At 37.4% G+C, this 26,618-nt stretch overlaps 1 protein-coding gene across 1 annotated transcript in view; it reads left to right on the top strand.

Moving 5' to 3' along the window:
- Positions 1 to 24,157, top strand: part of LOC132556510 (uncharacterized) — a 63,189-nt gene extending 39,032 nt beyond the window's left edge. Inside the window, exons 23-29 of the mRNA XM_060220923.1 lie at positions 2,653 to 2,752; positions 3,050 to 3,123; positions 5,485 to 5,616; positions 6,169 to 6,300; positions 11,851 to 11,996; positions 13,205 to 13,340; positions 23,906 to 24,157. Coding sequence (XP_060076906.1) covers positions 2,653 to 2,752; positions 3,050 to 3,123; positions 5,485 to 5,616; positions 6,169 to 6,300; positions 11,851 to 11,996; positions 13,205 to 13,340; positions 23,906 to 24,157 — 972 coding nt within the window. The remainder of the gene's footprint in view (positions 1 to 2,652; positions 2,753 to 3,049; positions 3,124 to 5,484; positions 5,617 to 6,168; positions 6,301 to 11,850; positions 11,997 to 13,204; positions 13,341 to 23,905) is intronic.
- The last annotated feature ends 2,461 nt before the right edge of the window (positions 24,158 to 26,618 follow it).

Raw genomic sequence — 26,618 nt, 5'->3', positions numbered from 1 at the left:
ATTGATTTCCGTGGTAGATAAAGGACTTTATTATACACAATGTTGTACAGTTATTGATTTCCGTGGTAGATAAAGGACTTTATTATACACAATGTTGTACAGTTATTGATTTCCGTGGTAGATAAAGGACTTTATTATACACAATGTTGTACAGTTATTGATTTCCGTGGTAGATAAAGGACTTTATTATACACAATGTTGTACAGTTATTGATTTCCGTGGTAGATAAAGGACTTTATTATACACAATGTTGTACAGTTATTGATTTCCGTGGTAGATAAAGGACTTTATTATACACAATGTTGTACAGTTATTGATTTCCGTGGTAGATATAAGACTTTATTATACACAATGTTGTACAGTTATTGATTTCCGTGGTAGATAAAGGACTTTATTATACACAATGTTGTACAGTTATTGATTTCCGTGGTAGATAAAGGACTTTATTATACACAATGTTGTACAGTTATTGATTTCCGTGGTAGATAAAGGACTTTATTATACACAATGTTGTACAGTTATTGATTTCCGTGGTAGATAAAGGACTTTATTATACACAATGTTGTACAGTTATTGATTTCCGTGGTAGATAAAGGACTTTATTATACACAATGTTGTACAGTTATTGATTTCCGTGGTAGATAAAGGTCTGTATTATACACAATGTTGTACAGTTATTGATTTCCGTGGTAGATAAAGGACTTTATTATACACAATGTTGTACAGTTATTGATTTCCGTGGTAGATAAAGGTCTTTATTATACACAATGTTGTACAGTTATTGATTTCCGTGGTAGATAAAGGACTTTATTATACACAATGTTGTACAGTTATTGATTTCCGTGGTAGATAAAGGACTTTATTATACACAATGTTGTACAGTTATTGATTTCCGTGGTAGTTGTACAGTTATTGATTTCCGTGGTAGATAAAGGACTTTATTATACACAATGTTGTACAGCTATTGATTTCCGTGGTAGATAAAGGACTTTATTATACACAATGTTGTACCGTTATTGATTATTGATTTCCGTGGTAGATAAAGGACTTTATTATACACAATGTTGTACAGTTATTGATTTCCGTGGTAGATAAAGGACTTTATTATACACAATGTTGTACAGTTATTGATTTCCGTGGTAGATAAAGGACTTTATTATACACAATGTTGTACAGTTATTGATTTCCGTGGTAGATAAAGGACTTTATTATACACAATGTTGTACAGTTATTGATTTCCGTGGTAGATAAAGGACTTTATTATACACAATGTTGTACATTTATTATTTTTCCGTGGTAGAAATAAGAATAACTTGCACGCGGATGATGTAAGAGCTTATTCTATAATCAATGAAAACAGACAAACGTGATTTGCGTGCTGACCAAAACGATATATAATATGCGAAGCATGGTCATCTCAGTTGATATTTTTCATCATCAGATAATTGGGTAACAAGGCAATGAATGTATTCAAGATTAGAAGCCACTATTCTGTACTGATAGATATGAGCTGTCAATAGCGATTTCGTGTAACACTTTTTTTATTTTTTCCTTTTACATATGATGTAATTGATCAGCAGACTTTATCCTGACGCTCAGTAGACTCATTGTGAGTTTAGCTCTACAGTATCTGATTCTAGTTTTGTATAAAAGATGCTTTCCACATGTTTGTCTTCTACAATCTTCAAGATTACAGCTTGTAGACATTACTGATGGTTATTTAGTCCTCGCGGTAACCTTCATGTCACCTTTAAATTCATCCTAATGCTGGCATGGATCAGAATACACATTTCTACTCAATGTTGTTTTAAAATTATTATTATTTATGTGAGAATAACGAAATTTATTCAGTTATCGGGCTTGTGCACCACTCCATCTAGACTCTAGATTCTGACATTTCATTTGATCACGTTTGATTTTTCTCAGTCACCTTTTAGGTTACAGAATTAGTTCCTTAACGTTACTGACGAGTCCTAGAAGGACAAACAGCTGATTTTTCTCAGTCACCTTTTAGGTTACAGAATTAGTTCCTTAGCGTTACTGACGAGTCCTAGAAGGACGAAACAGCTGTATGATGTAGCTTCACTAACAAGTCCTAGAAGGACGAAGCAGCTGTATGATGTAGCATCACTGACGAGTCCTAGAAGGACGAAACAGCTGTATGATGTAACATCACTGACGAGTCCTAGAAGGACGAAGCAGCTGTATGATGTAACATCACTGACGAAGTCCTAGAAGGACGAAACAGCTGTATGATGTAGCTTCACTGACGGGTCCTAGAAGGACGAAGCAGCTGTATGATGTAGCATCACTGACGAGTCCTAGAAGGACGAAACAGCTGTATGATGTAACATCACTGACGAGTCCTAGAAGGACGAAGCAGCTGTATGATGTAGCATCACTGACGAGTCCTAGAAGGACAAACAGCTGTATGATGTAGCATCACTGACGAGTCCTAGAAGGACGAAGCAGCTGTATGATGAAACATCACTGACAAGTCCTAGAAGGACAAAACAGCTGTATGATGTAGCATCACTGACGAGTCCTAAAAGGACGAAACAGCTGTATGATGCAGTTTAATTCATTATTTGGCTCTACTGTATCTAACTCTAAATTTGTATTAAAAGATGTTTCTTTTGCACAATCTTCTAGGTTTTACAGAGTGTATCTCCTAAACTGCCTGAAAGTGCTTTCCTCGATGGAAAAAAAGAGGAAAATAAACACAAGAACCGATACAGCAACCTCCTTCCAGGTACAATTATCAGAGAAAATTCAATAAAAGAGCAGTACTATCTCTTTTAATTATCTAGAAAAATGGACCCCAATGCTTTAGCTACGGGTACTTGGGATTTCGTTAATGCCATATAACCTTTTTTATCAACTGATATGCTCTCCTCTTTATCGTAATGTTTTTATCTGTAAACATTTCATTGTAAACCAAACATTAATGTTCTAAGCATAAATACTATGATAAAACTTTACTCACAACTAGATAAATGTGCATCTGTAATAATGCTCTATCATTGCAGCGCTATGTCTGTTATTTTAGTTGACAGATATCGTCCGATCCTATCAACTCCTGTAGAGGGAACTAACGACTACATCAACGCGGCGTTCCTGTCAGTAAGTCTATTGGCGTGACATTTAGAAATTCTTTTCAATTTTGATAAATATCTTACGTGTTTTATGAGAGTTTTGCACATGATATCAAAGAATTAGCGTCCAGGATTGTCCTTTTACTCAAAATGTTATGATCTCAATGTTTGGCGTGGGTAGGCGTCTGACCGCCTTTATCACCAGCCCTCCGCCTCTGTGTCGCGAGTGCGAGACCAACGTATATTAGTCGCCAGGTTACTGGTCACAGTTCCGTGGTTTTTCTCTAAGATCTCCAACTTTTATCCACCATCCATTAGTCGGTTGGTTGACAGGTTTTTCGTCTCCGTGACTCCTCCCGTGTCTGGGTATCGTCTCACCGACGAACGTCAGTGTTCTGGCGACGTGAGGGGGCGACCTGCACCTCTTCAATGGGATGGAACCGTCTGTAGAGGTGATAGTTTGATTATACTAGTTTTAGAAGACGGCTCCATAAGCCAATAATGCATTATATTAACTCTACCAGTTGAAACTTGTCCAGAAACTGAAAAGAAGACTTGGTTTGTGTTAGGGTAATTTTTTGATTCCGTCTAATGACTCAAAAATAATTGTGCAGTCTGACACTACCCCTAGACCTCTTAACCGGCGTTATTATACCTACTGGTTTTACGAAAAGTCACAAGGAGATCTTTAGCGTGCGAGAGTTAACAATCCTCATACGGGCCACCGTTTAAAGTCCCATCCGCCAGGCTATACCTTCACCATCTAAACCAGGCACGTCCTTAAATGACCCTGCCATTAATAAATATAAACCTAATTACGCAAAAGTGATTATATTGAGTAAATCCAAGCATTCCTGTTGTACTTAAAACCTCGTATCAATGTCACTTATGTTATTATGCTATTTCACGAGTATTTAGCCAATAATCAATACAGTATATACAATTCAAGTGTTAACAGCCTGGATGGCCTGTAAGTTATTCAAGAACAGATATAGACAGAAATGTTTATCTACAAATCAGCTATAAACATCTTATCAGCTCGCTCCTATTTAAATGCTATGATTAATCGCATAATACGTGAAAGGTCATTCACAGTTAAAGGAGTTATGATAATCTGTATTGATTACTATGAAATCCGTGAACAATAACACGAAATATGTTTGGAATACATTTATAGCTGTAGTCCTAAATTTTACATAATATCCACGAGGGACTGGTCTCTGTTGTTTTTGTCGCTTCATTACCTTGTAAATTATAAGTTTTGTCACCGCAATAACAGATCCCAATAACGGTGTTCATGTGTGCTCGTCATGACATGAAGGTATATAGTTGTCTTGTCTGAATTGACTCTCTAGGGATCATTTATCCAACTTCGTTGAACTTCACTTGAAGGTCACTGTTACTATGGATACCAATTCATTTGACTTAATTTCCATGAATTTCATTTATTCTTCACTTGTCTTAAGCAATTTCATTATTATTCAAATAACGATTTTAAGTTTTACTTTCAACAAGAACTCGCCACAGAAGGTCTCCTGGGTATTTAATATACTTCACGTTTTATATTTCACATTTGATGTGTTATCTGTGTCAATTTGAAACTTCGTTTCAAGAAGCGAACATGAAAATGATATTCATTTCCTATGAAATATGTATGATTCAGCGTAACATGAAATTAAAACGACTGCATAAGAGGTTCTGTAGCATGTTGTATAGACACGTTTGTTCGATATGTGTTCTGTACTGGGATATTTTTATTTACCTGAGTTTTCTATTTTACAGTTGCTGTTCGCGAAAAAAAATCATATATTTTATTTATCATCCATCCATAGTTATTTTAAAATAGAATAACGGTAGTATGTCTCATTTTATGGGACTGCTAGAGACGTCCTCATACTTTTTGCGGGGGAGGGGTGGGGGGAACATATGTCTTGAAGCAGTTATATAGACTATAGTAAAATCGTTTCTTTTAGTGGGAATTTATGTTCGCTGATTTCGTGGGCACTTTTAATCCACGAAATTATATATCCAATCTTACAATTAGTATAACTACACGTATTAAGCTATACTTATCCACGAAAACAAGAGTCCGAGTAATATTTGTTTTGTTTTAAACCTCTAGAATGGAGTCCCACAAAAATGTGATGCTTTGACAGTATATCGAATCTCCATAGCTTACCAATACCGATTCATTGTAAATAATGCTGTTTTCCCGCTGATTTCACGTTGATGACTTTTCTGTATGCTTACAATAGTACGATGTTTCAATATCAGGAAATACGCGAGACATTTTTGTCAGAAATAGTAGTTTTGGTGGTTAAATTGTTTTCTAGAACGGAAGTAAAGTTTTGCAGTACTTGACCACACAGATCGTTATATTGTTTTGTAGGACGGAAGTAAAGGTGTGCAGTATCTCACCACACAAATGCCCCTCCCACATACCGTCATCGACTTCTGGAGACTAGTGTATGAACAACACGTGACTTCTATCGTCATGCTTAACACAGAACTTGACGAACAGGTACGTACACATCGTATCTCACTGTGGTAATACTTCATTCCGTACGTCTGAACAATCCATTGACTATAATCTAAGCCTGAGAGTAACTATAGACAAAGGAATCGCCTACTGCCTATCTAACTGTGTGTAATGAATATGTCCTTAATGACAACATCGCTTAACACCTACATCTTTGAGTGCAACCATGTGTTACCTCTACACCCTTACTAACAAAAATGTCTTATGTCTACACTCTTAATTACGACAATAAGTAACGCCTACACTATTAATAACAACAATGTGTAACGGCTACTCTCTTAATTACAACCGTGTGTAACGGCTACACTCCTATTTAAAACCGAGTGTAACGCCTACTCCCTTAATTACAACCGTGTGTAACGCCTACACTTGTAATTACAACAGTGTGTAACGCCTACAACTTTAATTACAACCAGAAAACTAGAAAACCGCGGACTGTAAAATTAAACTTGAAATTTCATAATGGACCATCACATTACTTTCATGCAATTATCACAATTAAGTTACTAAGTTCCTTCACTCTTTCCGCTACAGAAGGACACTGTAGGTGTGTACTGGCCAACCGAGGAAAACATGATTGTGGGACCGTTTGTGGTGACGGAGAAGACAGCTGTCACTCACCACCTGACGGATATACACACACTGTCTCTACAATATAAACAAGAGGTATGTAGCCACTCCCGTCCTGACGGATATACACACACTGTCGCTACAATACAAACAAGAGATATGTAGCCACCAGCGTCCTGACGGATATACACACACTGTCTCTACAATACAAACAAGAGGTATGTAACCACCCCGTCCTGACGGATATACACACACTGTCGCTATAATACAAACAAGAGGTATGTAGCCACCACCGTCCTGACGGACATACACACACTGTCTCTACAATACAAACAAGAGATATGTAGTCACCCCTTCCTGACGGATATACACACACTGTCACTACAATACAACAAGAGGTATGTAGCCACCCCACCCTGACGGATATACACACAGTACATAACTATTGAACTCCTCATGGACAAGCACACTGTCACTCCATTACAATCAAGTCGTATGCAGCCAGTCATCAACTTACGGACATACAATCATTATCACTTTAATACCTACAGACGATTTTCTTAACATGTCGCAATTATTTCGTTGATACCGACAAACCAAACCCAAAATCGATGAAATGATGGGAAAATATGAATAAAAGAAAGAAAAAAGGAGGTCTAGATTTGTATGGCACACGGAAATCCGATCACTGTGAGGCCCACTTCTCCATAGTGTTCCATCATACCTGCATCTCTCGAAATCCTGCGTCGTGAGTTCATATGTCACCTGTCTACGTCCCGCACGGAAATCGCTAGATTGGAAAGTAAGCATAATTGATTTTCAGTTCTGTTTGGTGTATGAATGCATGATGGACATATCAAATTATTTCTATGGGGAAACATTTATATGTACCGCCGTTAACCTTTCTTTGGGAAGGCAACCCTCATAATCGGAGGAGGAAGGCTTTCGTTCTTTGGGTATGCAAGTGTGTAGATATAAAATAAAATAGTACGTTCTCAGAAAAGCAGATGATGTTCAAGATTGACCAAAAGGTTTGGCACAGGGTGTGCAAGTGTGCAGATATAGCATGAAAACACAGTATTCTTTTAGAAAGGGAGGGGCTGTTCAAGATTGGCCAAAAGGTTTGGCATAGGGTGTGCAAGTGTGCAGATATAGCATGAAAACACAGTATTCTTTTAGAAAGGGAAGGGCTGTTCAAGATTGGCCAAAAGGTTTGGCACAGGGTGTGCAAGTGTGCAGATATAGCATGAAAACACAGTATTCTTTTAGAAAAGGAAGGGCTGTTCAAGATTGGCCAAAAGGTTTGGCATAGGGTGTACAAGTGTGCAGTTATAGTGTGAAAACAAAGTATGAGAGAAGAAAAAGAGGGCCTGTTCAAGATTGTTAAGAAGCTATTTAAGTTCATTGAAAATCCTATACATTACACTATTCAATCCACTCACTGAGTAGACAGTGTCACAATTAGACTGCCGGTTTGGTTGAGTAACTAGACAGTAATAAAATTATTGTGTATATGGATCATGTGATGGTTTTAGAATTCAATATAAACGAGGGAGGTCCACATCAATGTAATTAACAGGAACCTGAACAATAATTAGTATTTTCTACATAGATAATGTTTAGGGTTTCCTTAGTTACAGAGTAAGCTGAAGTTTTTTTTCCAGGAAATGTAATTATGTCTGCTGACAAGGATGAAATTATTAGTTGCCTTATATGCAGACACGGTAAATTATTTTAACAGTGATAAAACTGATGGCTATTCTTGGTAATGGATACGAGAAAGATTCGTCACTGAATTGCGATAAATTTATCGACAATGATCCTGTCATATGGATTTACAATCTGGCAGTCGTTAAATTCCGTATATGGGTGGCTAGAATAGTAGGTCACAAGAATAGAAAAGAATCAGCTGATATACTTCGATAAAATAGTATACCATTCCAAGGGAGATAATTCACTCTTGATTACAAAAAAAGGTAAAACCAATCTACTCCAGATAACTCGTAAAACAGTTTGTCGACGCCGCGATTTTCACATCAGTCAATTGGTACGGTTTACAGTGTTTGAATAGCTTGAGCTGAAAGAAGTCTCTAAAGAATATTGATATTTGTTATATATAAACAGCTCTAACGATTTAAAGAGTAATAGGAATATCAGAATAAAAACGTGAAGCATTAACACAATGCAAGAAAGCCCGTCAGATATAGGTGTCACTGCATACCTACGTTTCCTAGAAGGCTGACGATTGTCTGCTAATCAATAGGCTGGTTAATATTTCAAACCCGTTCTTTATATAACAGAACAATCGAGTTTTATATCCTCGTTGTTTTATTGTAGTAGTTACTCGTGTTATGTTTGTGATGACACTGGCTGGTGGAGAAAGATATTTACATTCCCTGTTGGGTTTATTAATGGAATCCTGTCGAGATGTAATTCATTCTGTGAATATAAAAGGAGGCAAGTTAGAGTTCTCCGTTGGGTGTTAAAACCATTGAAAACAATCAATAATTTCCACGTTTCATTAAAGTAGTTAGTTGTTTTTATTAATTTAAAAATAACGCGTTTATTCTTCACATAACAAACACTATTGGAATAGGGAGAGATAGAATGTGAGAGCCGAATACATTAGAATGGAGCAATATCAATGCTAATCTGTTTCTAATCACGATTTGTCTACGTACATCATCCCATTAAAACTTTTTTAAGTCCTGATAATAGCCATGATCATTTAAGCACGTAGCAGGTTTGGATGGTTAAGGAAAGCTGGCGTTCCCGTCGGAAAAAAAACACCGACCTGCGACCAGCTTTATTGCCCTAGTTTTATTGAATTTGAGTTTGGATTACGATTATGTGGACATGTCGGTATTTCTTGTTTTTCGTTGATGCCTGAATAGACACCTGGTTATCACATTAACACCATGACATTAAAATATGTTAGAAGACGTTTTTGTCACTGCTAGAGAATACCAAGGTTCGGACATTGAATTACTTTGCACTCACTCCATTTCCCTATTACACAAGAATATAAACTAGTCCGTGGCGACGTTTGCCTTACTAGATACAACTGCAGCTTCAGTTACATGATAATGCCACTGACAGCTGTAGTTTCCTACACTACATACTAGCCGAAATTAACCAAATCGTCGCACCCCCTGTGTAAAAGCATCTAGTCAGTTAAAGGAATAATTTTCATTCTCCCTAAATTCAGCTGACCATGCTTTTTAGCATATTCTTGTTTCAATTCATCAACCTAGCGATCTTAGTATTGTCCCTAAAGCACTGCTAATATCTTTTCGTTCCCTAACGGTGTAGACATGCCAAGTTTCTAATGGATTCCATTAAACTTTGACAAAGACTGAACGAAAAGGAGTCATTTTAAAGAGTCAATTTCCGAAATTGGTTGAAATCATCAGACCGATCGTCCAATTTAAAAATAACAGGTTAGAATCCTAAAGGGAAAAATATCCACTAAGTCCGTATTTTTTGCCGCTATCTCCATAACATACTCAGTTACTTATCTGACAAGTTGAAATATATTATCTATCTCAACCAGTAATATCTTTCATCGGAAAGTAAATAATTAAAGTTATATTGATTAGGATTTTTATTGGTTTTGGTCCTATCTACAACGACTGTTAAGGACAACATCACTAGGTATGTGAAAGGACTACATGTGCTGAATACATGTGTTAAGTACATGTATTGAGAGGAAGTGTCGAGTGCATGTATTGAGAGGAGGTGTCGAGTGCGTGTATTGAGAGGAGGTGTTGAGTATGTGTTTTCAGAGCGTGTATTGAGAGGAAGTGTCGAGTGCGTGTATTAAGAGGAAGTGTTGAGTGCGTGTATTGAGAGGAAGTGTTGAGTGCGTGTATTGAGAGGAAGTGTTGAGTGCGTGTATTGAGAGGAAGTGTTGAGTGCGTGTATTGAGAGGAAGTGTTGAGTGCGTGTGTTGAGAGGAAGTGTTGAGTGCGTGTATTGAGTGAAAGTGTTGAGTGCGTGTATTGAGAGGAAGTGTTGAGTGGATGTATTGAGAGGAAGTGTTGAGTGCGTGTTGAGTGAAAGTATTGAGTGCGTGTAGGAGGAAGTGTTGAGTGCGTGTATTGAGAGGAAGTGTCGAGTGCGTGTATTGAGAGGAAGTGTCGAGTGCGTGTATTGAGAGGAAGTGTTGAGTGTGTGTTTTCAGAGGGTGTATTGAGAGGAAGTGTTGAGTGCGTGTATTAAGAGGAAGTGTTGAGTGCGTGTATTGAGAGGAAGTGTTGAGTGCGTGTATTGAGAGGAAGTGTTGAGTGCGTGTATTGAGAGGAAGTGTCGAGTGCGTGTATTGAGAGGAGGTGTTGAGTGCATGTATTGAGAGGAAGTGTTGAGTGTGTGTTTTCAGAGGGTGTATTGAGAGGAAGTGTTGAGTGCGTGTATTAAGAGGAAGTGTTGAGTGCGTGTATTGAGAGGAAGTGTCGAGTGCGTGTATTGAGAGGAAGTGTCGAGTGCGTGTATTGAGAGGAAGTGTTGAGTGTGTGTTTTCAGAGGGTGTATTGAGAGGAAGTGTTGAGTGCGTGTATTAAGAGGAAGTGTTGAGTGCGTGTATTGAGAGGAAGTGTTGAGTGCGTGTATTGAGAGGAAGTGTTGAGTACGTGTATTGAGAGGAAGTGTTGAGTGCGTGTATTGAGAGGAAGTGTCGAGTGCGTGTATTGAGAGGAGGTGTTGAGTGCATGTATTGAGAGGAAGTGTTGAGTGTGTGTTTTCAGAGCGTGTATTGAGAGGAAGTGTTGAGTGCGTGTATTAAGAGGAAGTGTTGAGTGCGTGTATTGAGAGGAAGTGTTGTGTGCGTGTATTGAGAGGAAGTGTTGAGTGCGTGTATTGAGAGGAAGTGTTGAGTGCATGTATTGAGAGGAAGTGTTGAGTGCATGTATTGAGAGGAAGTGCTGCGTACATATGTTGTGGGTACGTGTTTCGGTGAGTTTGCAAAATATTCGTGTAAGCCTCCTTATGAAATTGATGCTGACGTTATAAGGCTAACACATCAGGGCACCACACTCTACCTTTACTTGGTAATGGACAAACTAGTTGTAACTCTACCACAATACTGAGAAAAGAATTAGTGACTGCGTGATCCTAGATATGTCTCGGCCAGGAAACAGAACCTCTTCTACAACGCTCAATCAACAGATATCAATGAGACAATGTTAGGATACACTATTTATTTTAAAAAAAACATTTATAAAAGTCAGTGATCAAATCCATGATTTAGTCGCCTCTATCGATCATGTAATGTGATACAGTTTCACCTGCAGAGTAGCGAAATGTATTATGGGACCAGAGACTTGCTACTAGAAGCAAAGGTTTTCATTCACAGGAACACTGTAAATGAAGTATGAAATGAATTAACAGTCAGATTTGAAGACTAGTAAAATACCTTCTGTTATTTGTGTGAATAATTATTAACTTTCATATAGTTCGTCATCATTCTGTGTAGCGTAACCATGTCATTAATTGATGACGTCATCAATTTCGACGCACAATTCCTGGGACAGTGTGTAGAAGTTCGACTGATCAACACGAAACTTGCCCTTTTCTGTTATTCAAGCATTCTTCTTTTATCGGTGACAAATTCGTAAATTCTTCTGTTTTTTTTTCGTCTTTTACGTGTAGATGCCAACCATTGTGCGACAGTTTCGATCACGTGTGTGGTCCGCCACGGAAGCCTGTCCCACATCGACATTGGAGTTCCTAAGATTGCTCGGGCTGGTTCGAGAGTGGCAAACCTCTCAGCAGGGGACAGTCCTCGTCCACTGCATGTGAGTCTTTCTGGGTTTTATTTCTCAATTTAAAGAAAAAATATTAGAAAGTAAACAACAAAAAATTGCTTTCAATTCAAGGGAAATGTTGAATACTTGATATCGACATTTTTTTTCAATTTTGAACATTTTTCGTTCTGAGAATTAATGAGCTTTTCCTTTCAATTTTGTCCCGTTGTTTTGTGCTTATGGTCTACATTATATATCTCTTTGTTTATTTATAAATCATTGAGAAAATTGTTTGCTGGGTTTGTCGCCCGAGAATAGCCAGGGACACTCTGAGGCGAGGTTTCCTTGTAGTAGTGTAGTGGTTGATTTATCAATAAACAACATGCAGGAGACTCGTCGCATGCCATCCGGGGCAATAAGAGTAAAATACGTTGTCTAATAACACATTCACGTCAGCACTGACCAATGCATTTCTCAGGTTCCTGAAAAAACACTTACCGTTCTGGGCAGGAAGCTTCGAACCAAGATCCTCTGATCTTCATCTGAGGTTACGAAGCCAGTGCTTTACCGCTTTGAACTACTGCGGCCAAGGCTTCAAAATTAAGACCCTTAGCATCACTGGCGAGTCCTAGAAGGACGAAACAACTGTGTGATGCGGTTCAATCCCTGGCGAGTGTGTGATGCGGTTCAATCCCTGGCGAGTCCTAGAAGGACTAAAAAACTGTGTGATGCGGTTCAATCCCTGGCGAGTCCTAGAAGGACTAAAAAACTGTGTGATGCGGTTCAATCCCTGGCGAGTCCTAGAAGGACTAAAAAACTGTGTGATGCGGTTCAATCCCTGGCGAGTCCTAGAAGGACGAAACAACTGTGTGATGCGGTTCAATCCCTGGCGAGTCCTAGAAGGACGAAACAACTGTGTGATGCGGTTCAATCCCTGGCGAGTCCTAGAAGGACGAAACAACTGTGTGATGCGGTTCAATCCCTGGCGAGTCCTAGAAGGACTAAAAAACTGTGTGATGCGGTTCAATCCCTAAAAAACTGTGTGATGCGAGTCCTAGAAGGACTAAAAAACTGTGTGATGCGGTTCAATCCCTGGCGAGTCCTAGAAGGACTAAAAAACTGTGTGATGCGGTTCAATCCCTGGCGAGTCCTAGAAGGACTAAACAACTGTGTGACTCCCTTGTTTGGCTCTACCTTATCTAAATCTAATTTGCGTGTCGTTTGTACAATCATAAAAATGGTACCCTTACCTTCTGTAGGAACGGCTTGGACAAGAGCGGGCTGTATTGTGTCCTTGATGCCACTATACAGTCGGCTGACGTCACTAAAATGGTGGACATACAATCAACAATTAAACAGATGCGGAAAGCTCAACCTCAGATAATACCGAACGAAGTAAGTATTCACCACTGTATATATAAGTCAGAGATGATTCATTAGGTCTTCCCTTCGAATGAAGAGAAACATATTTGTAACAGTTACTCATTTCCTGATTGTCTTTCTCGCAATCTTTTCCGGATGACAAATCTAAAATCTTAAGATAAATCATTCACCTGGAATTTAAAAAAAAACATGTAAATGCGACATTTTCTCAGGCCTGTAACTTTTGAAGCGTTAAACGTGAATTGTTGGAACGCCATTAATACCTGCAGATTTCTAGATGGTGTGCAGTATGCATAATCAAATTACTATTGCCTTCATCTCAAGGTCATATGACTTACATTGTATAAGTGTGTGTTTTATTTTATCCGTTCGATTTTCAGTATGCAGAGTGTTGTAAAATGTAACCCCTATTGTGAAATGCTTTCTAGTTTAATCCGATGTTGATAACAGTTTCAATAAAGATGGTTCCAAGTGTTCTGTCACAATACCGTAAACTTTAACCTAAATAGTCAGTACTCTTCTTGTCGTTGAATAACAGATGTCAAGAATTTTTTCTCAAATAGTAAGTACAAGTGGAAAATGTGAAAAAATATTCATCCCACGAGTACAAATACAACACATATGATATCTGACGTACCTTTCTTGATAAGATAAGTACAAGATAGCACCACAAAGACCACTAATGAAGTCTACCTGTTTCTGTGCCGTCAAAAGTACTTCTATAAAATGGATATTGGAAGTCCAGTTTAAGATGATAGAAAAAATCTTAAACCAACTTTCGAGAACAACACCATTTTCCAATACAGCAAATAACACTCAGAAGTTACATTGTCAAGTTTATTATGTATAGATGTTTACGATATCCTAGACTTATGCAATTATTGTTCATGAGGTTTTTTTTTAATTTCTAAAAGACACTCCTAGAACTTTGAAATTTCCAAAATTGTTTAACCGATATAAAATTATCTGCATCAAATTAATTATAGCCCACTTCAGATTTATTTTACTTTTACAATTGCTAACCAGGGTTCCCTTTAGCATCCTTTCTTCAGTCTACAGAGCCATGAACAATGGCTTATATCTACTTTGGGAGACACTGAAAACCTTTGTAGTTTCTGTTACATCGACATCAGATAAATCATTGCGTCATAAATTGCACAATATTGTTAATGTCATCATTTCATAACGAAGACAATTTTTGCCAAACAGAATTAATTCTCACTGTAATATTAGAACAGAATAACTTTGTCTTTTGTCTTTTTATCTGATAGATCGCTCTTAATGGCCATATATGTCTGAACACGGTCACAGTCAATGAACGTTATCATAGAAACAGGAAGTTCAATGAACTTATATACTTGAAGCGAATTTTCTAAATAATGTTAAGTGTGGTGTAGTTGTCCTGTAATTCCTCGCGGGGAAAGTCAGAAATAGTGTGTAGAAAAGGAAAGTCTTTGCCCCAGCTATAATTTTGTTACAACGAAAGCAAAAAATGAGCAAAACAAACTTTACACAGAGACACATGAAGTATAGAACCGAATTTCCAACACCCAAATCAACATGCATACTTATATCTATGGAAGATATATCGCGAAAATGAAATAGAATATGAAAACTTTGAGATAAGTGGCTGATGTAGAAGAGTCTGTCGTGTTCTTGATTTTCAATTTTGATAGGTATATATAATGAATATGGTCGATAAGTTCTTATTGTTTTTAAAAAAAAAAAGACATCAACATACATTATATCAGAAAGTAAAATTAAAGGACTCTGCGATCTGTTTTAGGATAAGAGCTTTGATTAATTGAACCTCGTAGGAAACCAAAAACAAGTCGGTCAAGAGAGAGGCACAGTTTTTCCTATATGTAACCAATATTCTGTTAAAAGATTTTGTCACTTATATAAAATATTGTCAACCTGGTAAGGTTAATAGATAGGACTTATACCTATTGGAACTTCAGCGTGACGTGATAGAGCGTTTCTGATTTCACTACAAGTGATATTTATGGTCTAGTTACTTAACAATACATATTGTTCTTATCTCAGAGGTTGATAGATAACTGATTCTCAGCAGTAGTGCTCGTCAACAGCTTAGAAACCGTGTAAACATATCATTTTCCTAGCCAAAATACTGTAGTTATTGCAGCAATGATTTACAAGGGCAAACAGCAATTACCTCAAATTCAAAGCAATATTACCCAAATGCGAAGATGGATAATCTCATTTCGGAATCACCACAATATAAACTTCTATAATACTCTAAACATATATAGATCTCAACGTCGAGATAAAAAATACAATTGATAAATAATTGAATCATAACTGTCATAAAATTCGAGATAAATTATATTATTCATAGAACGCAGTTTTTCATCCTTACTTCGGAAAACACATGGTAGTTTCAGAAGTGTACCAATATTGGCATTTAGGTTCATTTTTTTCAGTTGAAGTGTTTTCCCTACATTTTGACAGTAATAAATGTCTTCAGTTTCCACTTTCTGCAATATTTGTCGACACCACATAATTTGATTGCAAAATGTTTCCTGTGGTGTTTTCTAAATTGGTAAATCGAGTTGTTCTTTAAAACATTCTCTTCAGTGTATTTACCTCCCGTTCGCTGTTATGTTATCATGTCCAAAATTATATATATATGTATAAAAACGTTGATTGTATAGTAGATACGCCGCGTTGTGGTATGGAATGGTGTTGGGAGCGGTCAGATACAGCGAGATAAGAGCCTGCTAGGATAACCATTAGGAAAATGAATAAACTGTGATCACCCGCTGGTAATCAGTATGGTCAAATCTAGAAGTGCGACATAAACATGAAAACGTGAAATCAAATCAAACATATTTATATCACAGCTTATTTACTTCAGTGAGATCACATAAAGGACATACATCAAAACATGTCACAGGGAAAATATTTCCATCCGACATAGATGCTTTCTCAATCCAATTTAACTAGGTTTATGACATTATGAATGCAGTAACAATCCGTAGATTGTATTTTGTGGTAGTGCATTGCTGTATGGTATTGTTACAATCATGACTTTGGCGGGGGCGTATGTAAAGCCATGAAAGGTCCTCTAGGGAATTCATATCAAACATATAATAACGAAATCAAAAATTCATAGCTTTTCTCCAGTTTCATTATTTACAAAATATCTCCATTCACGACAATATTGAACTTATTTCTAAACTGATTAGTCATCCAGGATGGGCATTCCTTCAAGGAAATTGAGTGTTATCTTCTTTGAAGTTTATAATTTGATTTCTTTATTGTTTCAGAAACAGTACTTGTTTTGCTACGAAGCGATCTCTGTATACTTGGAACAAAATTCTACCTATATGAACGTATGACTGACAATGTCCATATAAACCAGAAGGATATGTTCAGTTGGAACGATACACTAAGCTTATCCTACTCTTGGGCCGAATTCCTGGCCTACGTAAATCTGGTGCATAACTACTTCTTGATGTAAACCTAAGACAGAGCGCCTGGAGTATTAGGTACATGGCGTATTTAAAACTGGTACAGAACTCCTGGTAATGTAAACCTGGGACAGAAACACTGGTAATGTAGACCTGGGACAGAACAACTGGCTGGTGTTAACCTGGGTCAGAACTCCTGGTAATGTAGACCTGGGACAGAACAACTGGCTGGTGTCGACCTGGGATAAAACCCCGGGAAGTATAGACCTGGGACAGACAGGACAGCTGGCTGGTGTTGACCTTGGACAAAACGCCTTCCAATGTAGACCTGGCTAATGGTAACTTGGAACAGAACACTGGCGGTCAATGTTAATCTTGGACGGAACAACTGGCATGTCTAAACCCGGGGTAGAACAACTGGCATGTCTAAACCCGGGGTAGAACAACTGGCATGTCTAAACCCGGGGTAGACACACAGCTGGCTGGTGTTGACCCGGGACAACAACTGGCATGTCTAAACCCGTAGAACAACTGGCAATGGTAACCCGGGGTAGAACAACTGGCATGTCTAAACCCGGGGTAGAACAACTGGCATGTCTAAACCCGGGGTAGAACAACTGGCATGTCTAAACCCGGGGTAGAACAACTGGCTTACGTAAATCTGGGATAGTACACCAGATGTCTGTAAATCTGGAACAAAACGCAAGGTAAACCTTGGTCAGAACATCTGGATTAGGTAAACCTTGCAGAAAACGCCTTGCTTATGTAAACCTGACTACATACCTTAAGTAAACTACTTTGTAGATCTGGGTCAAAACGTTTGACGTAAAAAAAATATGACGGCTATATAGCTGCTGGGACAGAACAACTAGACGTGACTTATTTTCTCTGTTGGTGTTGGTATGAGCAGCAGGTTGTGTCCGTTTACTAATGAGATAGGTCAGAACAGGTTTTTCTGTTACATTAAATCGGGAATGGAATATATATTAAATCAGTATGGCCTTACAATCTGTGAATTTCAGAACGATTGCAGCCCGCGGTAATTACAAACGACCACACCTAAATAATAAATAAGGTTTTTATATCTGTATTCTTGCTTTAACAGATCCACAGGCTACATTTACGGTAACTAGAAAACAAATGCAACGTGAACCAACCGGTTATTGAAGCTGACATATTGACCTTAAGTGAACTTTGACCAACCTTAAACAACAGCGTAAATCTAAACTTTCTGGAAGGTTACCTTCTAATATATACATGTCTATTAGGCTGTCAACTTTCAGATGAGAAAGCCAGAGTATTGACGGCAAAACAACAAGAAACTCGAGCTCTTTATCTTTTACGGTATCATTTGGAATATTTGGGATTTATATATATATAGGTTCTGTAAATATCACCCTGAATCGCTATGAGGGTTTATACTGTTCGCTTGTTGCTATTTCTGTTTTAAGTAATTTTCTAATATACTGACCTCTTAAGTCCATACATCCTCTATCTACAGTGTACTTGTTTGGTTGATATAATTCAGTTGAGATCACAATGTCACCGCAAAACATTCTAAACTAATTTTATATCAAGATTGAAATGCCACCACTGACGACACCATACTTAACTCTTGGTGTTTGATATGATAACATACAATCATTTTTTCTAGGTTAACCTCCCATTTTCATTAATACATGTGATATGGTAAAGTACAATAATTTTTCTAGGTTAACCAATCAACCCCCACCCCATTATCTTTAATACATGTGACAGGATAACATACCATCATTTTTCTAGGTTAACACACCCCCTCCATTATCATTAATACATGTGACAGGATCACATACCATCATTTTTCTAGGTTAACCCCCATTATCTTTAATCCAAGTGATATGATAACATACCATCATTTTTCTCGGTTAACCCCCATTATCTTTAATCCAAGTGATATGATAACATACCATCATTTTTCTCGGTTAACCCCCATTATCTTTAATCCAAGTGATATGATAACATACCATCCTTTTTCTCGGTTAACCCCCATTATCTTTAATCCAAGTGATATGATAACATACCATCCTTTTTCTCGGTTAACCCCCATTATCTTTAATCCAAGTGATATGATAACATACCATCCTTTTTCTCGGTTAACCCCCATTATCTTTAATCCAAGTGATATGATAACATACCATCCTTTTTCTCGGTTAACCCCCATTATCTTTAATCCAAGTGATATGATAACATACCATCATTTTTCTCGGTTAACCCCCATTATCTTTAATCCAAGTGATATGATAACATACCATCCTTTTTCTCGGTTAACCCCCATTATCTTTAATCCAAGTGATATGATAACATACAATCATTTTTCTAGGTTAAGTCGCCATTATTATTAATACGTAAGGAAGTTCTTCTCCTAGATGCTGAAGTGTTTACTGACTTGATCACCACCCTCTTGACCCTATGATCACTGACATTCATCGTTGTTCGATGTAGTTATTGCACAACTGGGGATTTTATGTGCCTGAAGTTAATTGAAATATGCTATTCATTTACAACCCATTAGTGGTCGTTGAAACGATGTACCACCACGCACTATCAAAACACAAAAAAACCGTTCTTTTACTGTAACTCTATTAATGTCTGTCCCTGACGTGTAATATACCATCTTATGGAAGACTTTCGTTTTAATGTGATCCGAGGATTTAACTTTTCATTTTTGTTACAACAGAATAATATTTCTGATTCTGACAGAGGAATAAATAGAATTTTAGTCACGAAGAATTCCACCTGTTTTTTGTTTCATAACATGTGTCATATGCCATAACACATTAACAGTGTCGTAGATAGGTAATAGTATAGGGTGTCTGATGACGCAGTGGTAACCCACTCGCTTTCGCACCTACACGTCCTCAAATAGGTATAAGGTCACCTGCCCGACCACGTGAGTTTTCACCAAGTATTCCGGTTTCCTCCCACAGTAATGTCCTTCGCATGTTTCCATCCAGAAGCGATAAATGTTAAAATATAAATTGAAAAATATGTTTTACAATCATTATAAAATAAATGAAGTTTATTTATGTAAATAATTATTTCTTTTATCATACTGTCTGCGTTTTAATCCATATGTGTGTTAACGGTATTCACTGAAATGTGGTATGATATCAGAAAATAAAGTTCCGTCATCCTTTTCTTCATAATTGATAGATAGAAAGATTTATTAATAGCTTCTTGATTACAGAAGAAATCTAGACAGACCGTTCTGATGCTGACAATAGAAATTAAGATGATCAACTACAAGAAGGATAAACAGAAATGTTACTACTAAGAAAAGGAAAGTTAAATATCTTTACAATATTGATGCGAAAACAAGAATTAAATCCTATATAACATTCATTGACAGGGGGAAATGTAATTGTAATAATTAGTATATGCAAGCAATACATTACCAAAACTAACGTATTTAAATTAACTTAACCAGCTTCGTTACAGATGCGACAAATATTGTCACGTTGAAGAAAGCATCAGAATATTAAGGCAAACTCTATATATCAGTCGTGCCCTAGATAGATGTACAGTTTACAGAATACTGTATAAGTAAAACTGACTTTCGTAATAAAATATGGTTCCTTTTCCTAACAACAATATGATTCTTGCACCAGAATTTGTAAAGGCTCCATTCTCTGGCATTTTGAACAAATTGAATACAGCGTTTTCAAAAAGTAAATAAGTCCCTCTTCCTTTGACAGAAATTTCAAAGAAATATAGACAAAGAAACATTTTATCAGAACTGCGTCTCGGCCTTGCTGGCATTTTAATTGAATAAATTTACTTCCAGGAGAAAAGATTTTGTTCGATATCTAACTACACTCATTCTTTAATTATGAATCAGTAGGCAGTATTAACAAGTCGCCAATTATTGGGATTACATAATACGACATCGCTCTACTTAGAGGTGACAACGTGCGTTTGGCTGGGCTGTACAGGGAGTCCCTGGTTTACAACACATTAGACATATGGTTATTGATTATTAGTGATGTGGGTTTGTGTGAGTCTGATCCCTGGTTTAATATTGTAACTTCAACAGACTGCAAGTTGGTAGCATTATCTCAACAGATAACCTATGCATATAATGTGATATTGAACATCTGATATTTATGCTATCGTTCGGAATACTTCATCTTGGTATATAGACTCGCGACCAAAATACATAAATATTTCCATGATTGAATACCTACTGACCATATCCTGTGGGTTTATGAGTGTATGTACACGATATCGGAAAGGTTGACAGGGTTATGAATATCAATGAGTGTATAATGGTGACATAAACCCAAACTTAATTCCTTACTATGTCCTTATTGTCGAATAGATTTCCTTTACCATTACTGCAGTAGAACTGTAATCATGCGTACGTTCGCATGTGAACTGAACGGATATCTCTACTTGTATAGTAACGCAATATTGCTTGAGCAGCTCTGCTAAAGCCCACTGGGCGAACTGATCGTCTTCGACTAAAGGATCTTGTTTTTAACAATCAGAAGTTGTGTTGCCGGTATATATCTCCGGCTGCATTGATTAATAGTGAGCTCATTGAGATTTGATTAATGCAGTGTGTATTAATACGAGCAAGCAATGGGGTCTATTTTGCAGCGAAATGCTCGTGTATGCATATAGTGGCTACCAACACCCGCTCAACAATGGATCAAATCACTAGTGAGAACTAGTTCGAAGCCAACGAAATCGATTGATTTGACAAGAGCGTGTAATTTCAGGCGTGATCAATATTTCTCCGGTTACATTTAATATAGTAGAATGAAAATCGCTTCTTGATGTGACCTTGTATAAATAAAAATTGAGTTATTCTTGCTGGGTAAATACTTGGTCTCTCCCAGGTAAAGTAACAAACAATGGCACCAAATTAGATACCAAACCTCACATCGATGACGTATTACGAACGTAATTCATTACAAAGTGTTGATGCCTGGGCCAAGTGTCAGAGTGTAAGAAACATTGAGACACATATTTCAGTAATTTTTTTTATTAAACTCTATCGAAGTTCTGATGTTAAAACCGTTCTTCCTTGAGTAGATATACACAACACCAGTACAATATATATATAAATATACAATTTGATATATTGTGCTGGTGTTGTGTATATATACTAAAAGAAGGACGGTTTTAATTTGCTGGTAATAATAGGTACTATTTCCACAATAAGGAAATATCAACATGACATAATATTCATAAACTATTATTCAATAAAACTGGGGCAAAATATGAACAAAAGAAATATTTAAACGGAAATGACTCCTTAGTAAGTACAAGCAGAATAAGACCAGGTGTTCTTGAAGAGTAAGCGACTTCTGCTTCATCGACGACACGAGCAATGTATCTTGGTCAATCCAACGAAATAGTGTCACGTTCTCAAATGCGAACAATGTATACAACAACAGAGTCAAAGAGAAAACTAACGAAGATTCATGACCGATCTCCTGCAAATCGCACAAAGAAATACAATATTTCTCAATGAGGTCAATATAATGACCTTACAATTTTCCAATAATTTTCATCAACCTGCACCTTTTGAAATTATGAGCTATGTGTTTGTCATTTGAGGACATACTGCAGAAAAAAGTGATATTGGCAACAAATCCTTAAATATCAAAAACGAACTGCGTAAATACCATAGGTTGGAGATGCAGAGAGGCTGCTATCCAGAAATGGAAAATTCACAATAGCGAAATTGAAATAATCATGTTTATCATACAGCTTGGTGGAAAGCTGTCCTTGTTGGCCTCGTTGTAGGAAAAAGATGGAGATGAAATCAACGTGCTGATATTTGTTTTTGAAAAATAAGTTTGCACCAAGGGTTTCGATAAATGAGTGTCTTTGTTCATTAAAATACTAAGTTGTTCAAAAAGAATTCAAGACTTACATTATTACATTTCAAACATTTAAATAACTTACTAACATGACGAAATTATAAACCTAATATGACAATATTATTTGACATATCTAAAAAGTATTAGATTCGGTGGTACGAACACAAATTGTCGTGTAAGTGATTGGTCATTAACTGGTTATTGTAGATGTAAAAGCATGATGATTTATAAATGTCAAAAGTTCATAAATAATATGATTTCTTATAAATTCGCGGATATGATAAAATTAATGTAAACTTGTTATTCGAGAAATTGATCGCTGTCTCTTTTATTTATCACATCATTAATATCACAGTTACAAAAATAGACCTTTGGTGACTGTAGACACACACTGATAGCCCGTCATTGAAATAATTTTAAGTGACCATGCTATGTCGATGACATCTATCTAGTTACAGTGACAAAAATTGCAACGATGAACAAAGGTGCATTAGTGTGGTGAAGATAGAAACCAGAAGTGGTAAAGAATAGACAGGAAATTTGTGGTAAATAGAAGGCAGGATATTTATGGTAACCAGAAGGCAAATAATTGGTGACTAAAAGAAAGCAAACAATTGGTGGTTAAGAGGAGGCAGATAATTCGTGGGGAAACAGGAGGCAGGAAGTTTTTGGTAAGAAGGGGGAAATCGTGGTAAAGAGCAGCCAGAAAATTAGTGGTTAGGAGGAAGCAGATAATTCGTGGGGAAACACATGGCAGGAAGTATTTGGTAAGAAGGGGGAATCGTGGTAAGGAGCAGGCATAAAATAGCGGTAAAGAGCAGACAGAAAATTAGTGGTTAAGAGGAGGCAGAAAATCGGTGGTCAAGAGCATGGTAAAACGGTGGTAGATAGCAGACAGACGTTTGGTAGTAAAGAGAAAGCAGAAAATTGGTGGTAACGAGAAGGGGAAATTATTGTAAAGAGAAGAGTTGTTTGCTGGTAAAGATGAGGGAAGGAATTGATATTTGGTGGTAAGGAAGAGGCAGATGTATGGCCATAAAAAGAAAGCACATGTTTGGTATTAAGAGGACTCAGAATTTGAGATGATTATATAATGTAAGAGTGAACAGGCGTTTGTGTAATAAAAATGAGGTAGCAATTAGTGTTAAAAAGATGTAGAGGTTTGGTGTAAAACGATAGTAGAAGCTTAGTGGTAAAGAGAAAGCAGAAGGTTGGTGGTAAGGATGAGGCAGAAACTTGGTGGTCCAGAGGAGACAGACGTTTGGTGGTTCAGAGGAGACAGAAGTTAGGTGGTTCACAGGAGAAAGAAGTTTGCACGTTCAGAGGAGACAGAAGCTTGATGGTTCACAGGAGACAGAAGTTTGGTGATTCAGAGGAGACAGATGACGTTTGGTGGTTCACAGGAGACAGAAGTTTGGTGGTTCAGAGGAGACAGATGACGTTTGGTGGTTCAGAGGAGATAGAAGTTTGGTGGTTCAGAGGAGACAGAAGTTTGTTTGTAAAAAAGTGTACAGAAGCATTGTAGTTAATAGGAGACTGCAATCTGGTAGCAAAGATGGGCAGATTCTTTTTTTTCAAATTTTGATTGTAAAGAAGGGGACAGATGGTGAGTTAAGAAAGGCACACTCTTGATGGTAAAGAGAAGGTAGTAAAATAGGGAGAGAATTGCGAGTGAATATCAACAGACAAGAAGAATGAACTTTGGACAGAGGAACTTGAGGGAAAAAGTCAACGGATACTTTGCTTCCTTTTTGTTGATAGTATTTCCCTTGAGAGTGTCTCTTTTCAAGCACGTTTCTTTGTGATAGGGAAGGCTATATGTTCTGTCCCAAAACGTAACACACATTCCTTAGTGATGAGGAAGGCTATATGTTCTGTCCCCTGAACATAACAAACATTCCTTATTGATAAGAAAGACTATATGTTCTGTCCCAAAACGTAACACACATTCCTTAGTGATAAGGAAGGCTATATGTTCTGTTCCAAAACGTAACACACATTCCTTAGTGATGAGGAAGGCTATATGTTCTGTCCCCTGAACATAACAAACATTCCTTATTGATAAGAAAGACTATATGTTCTGTCCCAAAACGTAACACACATTCCTTAGTGATAAGGAAGACTAAATGTTCTGTTCCAAAACGTAACACACATTCATTAGTGATAAGGAAGACTAAATGTTCTGTTCCAAAACGTAACACACATTCATTAGTGATAAGAAAGACTAAACATGTTGTCGCCGGGCCTCTACACATTCTTTCGTATGAGAAAGGTTTATCATACAAGTGTACCTTAGACATTACATTCCGGTACCGGTATAATGGACCGAAACTGATGTCGATTCAATGTGCCTACGACATTACATCCGGTACCGGTATACTGGACCGAAACTGATGTCGATTCAATGTGCCTACGACATTACATTCCGGTACCGGTATACTGGACCGAAACTGATGTCGATTCAATGTGCCGACGACATTTATTTTGGTACCGGTATAATGGACCGAAACTGATGTCGATCAAGTGTGCCTACGAAATGACAATTAGGTACCGTGATAGTGGACCGGGAATTATGTCGTTTTAGTAAGCCTTCTACATAACAATTCGTTAACGGTAAAATTGACCGGAACTGATGTCATTTCAGTGTGGCTATGACATAACAATTCGGTAAAATTGCACTTGAAATGACACTCACAGTACTGATACGTAGATAGTCTTTGATCTTAATATTTTGATAGATTCTTTTATATATGATACCAATCACAAGAAGCCAAACCAAACACTGAGCCCATCACTGAAGGGATTAGATGCTATAACTTCCATTAAAACACGTCTGATTTAAGATTTATACACGAATATCGCTCAAACACCTGTCATTTACCCTACCTTCCCTCTGAAGTCCAGGGAAAGTGACATAAGTGTATCCAGAGATGATGATTTAATGTATACCGGGCAATAAGCGACACTCACAGCTAATACTTCCGACAACGTTGACGCACTAGGAGGTTTGAAGCCTAACAGCGAAGCAATGCCGCGCTATCGGAGTGTAATGTTTATGTCTTCAGAAAAGTTGAGGAAAGTACTGCAGCCTCATGCGCTTTAAAGGATAGCAGGCTCACAGTCGTGCATTACAGACACATTCTAGACGTGCTTTGTAAACGTTGCACGTGCCCTCTTATATCACTAAGGTAAGAAAATGGAATTTCTGACCTCGTTGATCAGAGGACATTTTCTAGACTGTTCCAATACCGATGTGATGCATGGTGCGTATAAGGTTCTCATCTAGACAGCGAACAATCAGGACTCCAGTATACAAAGACACTATCGAACGAAGCTCTAAATCAATGGAATGTGGTACCAGCCGAACCGGCGGGAAATGTTCGAGAGATGTCGTCTGTCAGTACCTTTCGCCATCTTCATTGATTGAGTAGTGGGTGCACAGCTAAGATCGTGGTAAGTTTCTTACATCAAAACCATTGACAGACTTCCTACAAAAAAAAAACAAAAAAACAAAAAAAAAGACATTGTACAGTAAAATTATTCAGAAAAAGGCATTCTCGATTTGTAGGCCTAGATAACATTTTCCAATCTGCATTACACAACGGTTTGACAAAGTTGTAGCGAAGCATGGAAATGGCTTTAACACAAGAGAAAGGGCAGGATTTGTGGTAAAATTGTTGCATAAAATCAATATGAGTTGTGTATGCTTGTCCCAAGTCTGACAGCCTATTTGTTAAAAGGATCGTCACATGTCTGCCCCTGGGTAAGTGTCAACAGGTCCTCTCTGCGTAAAATACTACTTAGATTTCATGTGATTCTTGTCTAAAAGCAGTTAAATATCGATCGTTACTTTATGAGTGTATATGTACTCTTCTCTGGACTAAATCATATCTCTCATCTCTAGTGATCATATTTTTTAAGGAGTTAATCACTGGTTTTTTTTTCTCAGCTGTGTGTAAGGGGGTTGGGGATGGGGGTGGGGGTGT

This window comes from Ylistrum balloti, unplaced genomic scaffold (assembly GCF_031769215.1).
Source record: "Ylistrum balloti isolate Yb309-2 unplaced genomic scaffold, AGI_CSIRO_Ybal_v1 Utg369650, whole genome shotgun sequence".
Lineage (NCBI taxonomy): Eukaryota > Metazoa > Mollusca > Bivalvia > Pectinida > Pectinidae > Ylistrum > Ylistrum balloti.
Note: the sequence above shows the minus strand (reverse complement) of the source record. Positions and strands in the feature narration are given on the sequence as shown.